Genomic DNA, 7,189 nt, shown 5'->3' on the forward strand with positions numbered 1-7,189 from the left:
CCCGTACCGGCGGCCACTTCTTACCAGTATGCCGTACCGGCGCATACCGGCCCACTTTCACCACTGGGGGTGATCAAGGGCATATGGGGTCCTTGGACTTTCAGAAAGCTTTTGACAAGGTCCCTTATGAAAGGCTCTTCAGAAAAGTGAGCAGTCATGGGGTAACAAGCAAGGTCCTCTCCTAAATCAGTAACTGGATAATAGATAGGAAAGAAAGGGTAGCAATAAATGGTCAGTTTTCAGAAAGGAAAGAGGTAAATAGTGGTGTCCCCCAGGGGTCTGTACTGGAACCAATCCTATTCAACATATTCATAAACGCTCTGGAAAAAGGGGTAAACAGTGAGATGCCAAATATACAGATGATACAAAACTACTTGATATACAGAAATACAAAGCAGATTACAAAGAATTACAAAAAGACCTCACTAAATGGGTTAACTCGGCAACAAAATGGCAGATGAAATTCAGTGCTGAGAAGTGCAAATAAGGCACATTGGGAAATATAAACCCAACTGTACATACAAAATGATGGGAATTAAATTAGCTGTTACCACTCAAGAGAGAGATCTTGGAGTCATTGTGGATAGTTCTCTGAAAACATCCACTCAGTGAGCTGCAGCCCACATCTTGAATACTGATGGCAGTTCTTGTCACCCCATCACATAAAAGATACATTTCTATTTGAAGAACTACAGAGAAGGGTGACAAAAATATTTAGGGGTATGGAACCGCTTCCATGTGAAGAGAGATTACAAAGATTGGGATTATTCAGCTTGGAAAAGAGACGACTCAGGGGAGATATAATAGAGGTGTATAAAATCATGAGTAATGTGGAGGAAGTCTATAAGGAAGTGTTATTTACCCCTTCATAAAAGCCAGGGGTCACACATGAAATCAAGAGCCAACAGGTTCAAAACAAAAAAGAAAGTATTTTTTCACACAATGTACAGTCAACCTGTGGAACTCATTGCCAAAGGATGTTGTGAAGGCCAAAAGTATAACTGGCCCAAAAAAGAACTAAATAAGTTCCTGAAGGATAGCTCCATCATTGGCTAGTAACCAGGATGGTCAGGGATTCAGCCCCATGCTCTGGGTGTCTCTAAACCTCGGACTGCCAGATGCTGGGAGCAGACAACAGGAGATGGATCACTCGATATTTGCCCTGTTTTGTTCATTCCCTCTGAAGTATCTGCATGGGCCATTGTCAAGACAGGACACTGGGCTAGATGGACCAGATGTGGCCGTTCTTATGTTCATAAATTGTTCCACTGATGGATGGGCGGCTGCAGACAAGCCATTTCCACAGGCTCCCTCTGCTATAGAGCTGGCGTAGACACCCAAGGTCTGCTCAGTATAGGAGGCTGATGAGGTGTGGCTCCCACCTAGGGGTGTGGTCCTGTAGCACAAGGTTGAGCTGGAGCTGGGATGGAAAAGAGAGAGGATTTCCCCCCATGAAAATTTTGACACAAACGAAAATGTTTCCTTTTTCTCCATTTTCTGGGGTGAGTTTTCATAGAAAATGGATCATTTTTCGCTGAAAGCTCAGCTGCCATGATGCTACCCGGCTGCAGCTGCTTGGATCCCCAAGAGAAACTGGAGGCTTTTCACCTGCCTCATCCTTGTAACATAAATGAAGGTTGCACTGACGGAGTCTATGGCTGCACTCTGGGTATGGAAAGGCTGAAACCTCCGGACCAGCCTGTGGCTGGGGTATTGTGCCCATCAGCGACTCTAACCAGCCTTCCCATCTCTGTGCAGCCCCCTCCACCCTGTACAATGCCCCTTCAGCAGATCCTGCGGGCAGTGGCTACTGTGACAGGCCCTGGTAGCACATCACTGATGAACCTGTGCTAGCAGGGAGCTGGAGATGGTCCTAGAGCGGTTTGGGAGCGTAAAGATTGTGGGTGGGGGACCTAGCTACCAGTGGATCACTGAGATCTATGCATAACTTTGGGGATCCCTGGATCCTGTGGCCCACTGTTTAGTCCTCAAGGAGAAGGGACGGGACCTCCCCTACTGGAACGATTGGAAGGAAATTTCTCTGTAGGGAGCCTTGTGGAATCTCCCTTCCCTCGTCTGCATGCGGGATTTGTAATGTAGGACAGGGGGCTGCCGAGGAGAAATCTGGTCCTATGTTATTTTATTATTAATTTACTTATTTATTAATTTCATTATGGAAAGCTCACAGCTGTGACAGCATCATCGTTACAACTCGGCCGCCGCCGAGGTAGCCCTGTGACGACAAGCCCAGATTCCAGGAACAGAGCCTGCAGCAGGGCTGGCACTGCAGTCCAGTTGGGCAGGATCACCACCCATCCCCTGTGATTTGGCCTCCTGCAGTTTGCCATTGGCCTTGACGGGGGTTAAAGCTGGTGCACACTAAGCCAAGCAGCTGAGCTTCCCTGATGGCCAAGTGGCCCCCAAGGGAATGTGCAGACATGCTTCATAAAGACAGTTGCCTCCTTGTCTGAACAGATACTGCCTGCTGCCTGTGCAACCTCTCCTCTGACTCCTTGTCCTTTACAGTGAAGACCTCTGGTGTCAGCGGCTCCCCGTCTAGCAGGAATTGGGTACATTGGCAGGTTTCACTATCTTTAAATTGCAAAGTGAAGGGGAAAGGCTGAAAGCTGTTTAAATTTGTAGATGGTCTGTGCAGCGGCAGAGGACTCAACTGGGCTGTTGAGGTGATTCAGTGACGGGGCTGGAGGACAGGCAGCACTACGTAGGTTGGGAACCCGTCCCCTACATCCGCCCATGCTCCACGGTGGGCTGCTCAAGCAACACAGATGTCTCACATTGAAAGCGACCTGTAAGTGTTAAAAAACCGATGCCCCGAGTAAGGATTTCTCAAGGGGCCCATTTCTAGAGATTCCGTGTGTTCTGGGCCCGATCCTGCTAGGGGCTGAGCTAGAGGAGACCCCACAGAATATCAATGACTAGTTTCCAAATTGCCTCAGGTTTATTTGCTGCTGGAAATTGAACCAGGAAATGCATTTTCAAAGATTTTATTCTCTGGCTCGATTGTGAATGCAGAAATTCAGAAAACAGGTCTCATAGGACATATTAGTGCTTCCTTAGCGGCTGAGGGATTCAGCATTTCTGCCCTCCAGATACCCCTCCGGGTTACAGGGCTACCTACATCTCTGCCCCCCCTCTGGTCTCTGAGTGCCAGATGTCAGGCCTCGTACCCTTCCCTCTCCTGGGGTGGAATCCCGTGATCCTCCCACAATCAGACTGGGCCCTGGGCTACCGCACACTGTGGGTCGACTGTGCTTGCAAAGCAGGTCTGAGTGGGTTCGGCAGCTGTGGTTCTTTCCTATGGGAGTCTGTGACTAGTGGTGAGGCGAGTGACCAGCTAGCCTCCTTGAACCAAAATACTGTTTAATCTGAACAGCAGGACTAAAGCCTAACAGGGGAGAATACGAGAGTTTTCAAACAACAGTCTTCACCCGTTTCTGACCCGAAACCTTCCTGCTCTGAGGGGGACCCAGGCAGGCGAAGGGCATTGAGACTTCCCCAGCGGTGTCTGTGCATGTCAGTCTGAAGAGATTCTCAGCATTGTGAACTCGGCAACGTGGCTGGAGTCCAGAAACAGGCTCATCCCAGCTTGTAACTCCGGTGTTGTCTCTCAACCACCCTGAAGTGCTGACTGAGAAAAGGCTTAATTGAGCTGTTGCTTCCCTTCCTGCTTGTTTTCCAGCAGCCCGCTATTAAAGTAAGATGAGCCATACAGGTTTCTCCCAATAAAGCCAAAACATAAACATCCCAGTAGTAAACCTAATATAGCTCTACAGCAAACATCCTAAGAACTGGGTTCAACATACACATTCATTATGGCAGCTCAGCTCCAAGTCTCTCACAATGATATTCCCTGGTGCTACGGATTTTATGAATACAGAATATACACAGTCACAGAGAGAGAGAGAGAGAGAGAGAGAGAGAGAGAGAGCAATAAACTACTTACCTGTGGGAAATGAAGTAGTATTTCCATTAATACTCATGCTTTTGACTTTGAAATCCACTTCTTGCAAACCCTCATCGTGCCTGAATAGCAGGTACTGAGGTCACTGTGTACTAGAGAGTGAGAGCTCAGGGACTCAATATTATCTACACTTATCCCAATGCCTGTTACCACTCCGGATACAGGCCACAGACTGACAGAACAGAACCTGAGGAGAACAAGTCAGCTATTAACCTAGGGACAGAGGTGCTACTAGACTTCTGTTTGCTGACAAGTGACTGAATGAGGGCTGAAATGCACAATCTCTTCAGGTTGTGAAGAAATCCAGATGACAGACGCTACATTTTAAGCCGCTCTCTAACCTGAGAAATCATCTCTGAAAGTTCAGAGGGGAAAGAATGGTTTCACATGTGTGTACTAAAGTACAGATGTGTAAATGTTATGCCAAAACTTTTCACTGTAATACAAATATTACAAACCAAACTTTCATGATCTGAATGAATATCAAAAGCCAGCAGCAGAGTTGTTGGAATCTCTACAGGAAGAAGCAGTGGAAACGTTACTGCTTAATGGTTTTCTCTTTAGAAAGTATGTCAAAAGTATTCCAAATACTGTGTGCAATGGGTTTGTGCTATTAACTCATTGTTCGGTGAACAGTGGTATGATACTGTCTCCTGGTAACTGACCAGAAGTTGTTTCTAACACTTATATTCAGGGTTGTGCATTCAATCAATCTGCAAGACTTGTACAAGTCTTTCCACAAAGTCCCGAGAGAATTTAACTGCTGGTCTGTGTTTAAGCAAAGACAAGAGCTGAAAGGAGAGTGTAATAGTGGTTGTATGTTATTTGTGCCATCTCCTCTTACAGGAGCATGGCTCAAGTATATGCATAGTCAACTGGATATTAGTGTAAACCTAGTGTTTGCATATTCACCCATTTGTGACACCATCCCCTCCTCTGCCAGCTGAAGTAACTGTCTGTGTTAACTTGTAATTTACCAAAAAATATCTACAGACATTTGCCTGGGGAGAGGATGCAGGTCCTGTGAGGATGACGGGAAGCTTGTAGGATGCTCAAACTCTCTGGAGTCAGGCAACATTGGCCAAGCCAAGCACTTCAGCTTCCTGTGGAGGGATTCCTGGGGGTCAGAGTGTATCACCAGGAGCCTGAGTTAAGGGAAAGTTAATCGAGACCGGTTCTGATCAAAATTGCACATGGAAATCTGGAGTTACGTGGTTGAAGTCAATTTTATTGAATTAAGAACCTGGACCTAAGAATTTATCCCATGTTCTGCAAACAGGCAGTGGCACAATTTGAACTCTCAGGAGTGGAGCAAATAAAGAATATACATATAATGAGGCAATGAAACACATTTATAAATAGCTTCAGTGCAGGACAGATAAATGCAATGACTGTTTTCACCATGCACTTGCCATGTGTTTATACACCTGTCATGGTACAATGGGCAACACTCAGAAGTGGAGGGCCAGAAAGGGTGTCTGTGTGATGGTCGCAATTGTAAAATCACTCAGTGCTCACGTAGCCTGTGGAACTCCCAGCAACAATATATCAAAGTGGCCAAGAGCTTAGCAGGATTCAAAGAGGGCCGGGATGTTTATATGGGTAACCAGAAAATCCAACTACAGTTGTGAGGTTTTTTTAGAAAAAGACTCTTGGAAGGGCTCTACACTTTCTTGATTAACACCACCAAAGGTGTCTAACTAGTGGGTGTCAGGGGGAATCTTTCCCTAGGAGCAGGTTATTCATAGCTGCCTATTGCAGGGCTTCTTCCACCTTCCGCTGCAGCATCTGGAACTGGCCACTGGATAGTGGGCTAGATGGACTGCAGGTCTGATCCAGTCTGGCAGTGCCTATCTTCCTACCAGTGGTGTAAATCCAAGAGTATGTTTTTGCTGATCTTCCTTGAGCTCCTGGGAGTCTCTAGATTTGCACTGAGAGCAGAAAGATGTCTTGCTAAATATCATCTAGTCTCCTGTTCTTTTTCCTTTCAGGAAGGAAAGTTTGGAACTCCTCGGACCTGCCCAGTACATTATGTCAGCTGTCAATGACACCAACTTCAACTCTGCAATGTTTCTTCTCACCGGGATTCCTGGGCAGGAAGACGTCCATCTCTGGATCTCTATCCCCTTCTGCTTAATGTATGTTATTTCGATAGTAGGAAATTCGATCATTCTGTTCATTATAAAAACAGATGCAAGCCTTCATGAGCCCATGTACATCTTCCTTTCCATGTTGGCCGTCACAGACCTTGGCTTATCGATAACCACCATACCGACAATACTGGGCATATTCTTGTTCAACTCTAGGGAGATCAGCCTAAATGCCTGTTTTGCCCAGCTGTTCTTCATCCACTCGCTTGCAAAATTTGAATCCTCCGTGCTGTTACTGATGGCCTTTGACCGCCTCATCGCAATCTGTAACCCACTGAGATATGCTGCCATCTTAACTCCACCAAGAATAGCCAAGATGGGATTGGTGTTTGTGCTAAGAGGGGTGGCCACTTCATTCCCATACCCCTTTCTCCTGAAACGGTTCCGATACTGTCGAGACAATGTCCTCTCCCATTCCTACTGCCTGCACCAGGATGTCATGAAGATGGCTTGTGCGGATATCACAGTCAACAACATCTATGGCTTGTCTGTTGCACTCTTAACGATGGGGTTGGACTCGCTGCTCATCTTCCTCTCTTATGTGATGATCCTCAAAACAGTGCTGAGCATCGCGTCCCACGAAGAGTGCCTGAGGGCCCTGAACACTTGCGTCTCCCACCTCTGTGCCGTCCTGCTCTTCTACACACCAGACATTGGCCTGGCTGTGATACACAGATTTGGTAACAGCTCTTCTCACTTGCTTCAAATGGTCCTGGGCTATTTCTACCTGCTAGTCCCACCCCTGATAAATCCAATCGTGTACAGCGTGAAAAGCAAACATCTTCGTCAGAGGATAATCAGGGCATTTGTCAAGTGAAGTGTCAGTTCATCACCCGTCTCCAGGGCTGGAGACACGGGAGACAAAAAACACAGCCACCTATTCCATCCTGGATCCTCTTCCCCTGAGGTCCCTCCCTCTGTCCTATCTCCGGGCTGGAAGCCAGAGCCAGGCTGTGGTAAGAGCTGCCCAGAGAGCCAGAGCCACTGTGAGGAGCCCCAGACCCTCCACATTTTAGGCCCCTCCCACAGGATGTACAACTCAGGGAAAGTGGAGAGT

The 7,189-nt window shown here is 47.0% G+C and overlaps 1 protein-coding gene across 1 annotated transcript; it reads left to right on the forward strand.

Moving 5' to 3' along the window:
• Positions 1-6,013: 6,013 nt before the first annotated feature.
• LOC135882122 (olfactory receptor 51G2-like) lies at positions 6,014-6,949 on the forward strand. The gene has a single exon (XM_065408921.1). The coding sequence runs from the start codon at positions 6,014-6,016 to the stop codon at positions 6,947-6,949; it is 936 nt and encodes a 311-aa protein (XP_065264993.1).
• Positions 6,950-7,189: the final 240 nt, after the last annotated feature.

This window comes from Emys orbicularis, chromosome 1 (genome assembly GCF_028017835.1).
Source record: "Emys orbicularis isolate rEmyOrb1 chromosome 1, rEmyOrb1.hap1, whole genome shotgun sequence".
In the NCBI taxonomy this organism is placed as follows: domain Eukaryota; kingdom Metazoa; phylum Chordata; order Testudines; family Emydidae; genus Emys; species Emys orbicularis.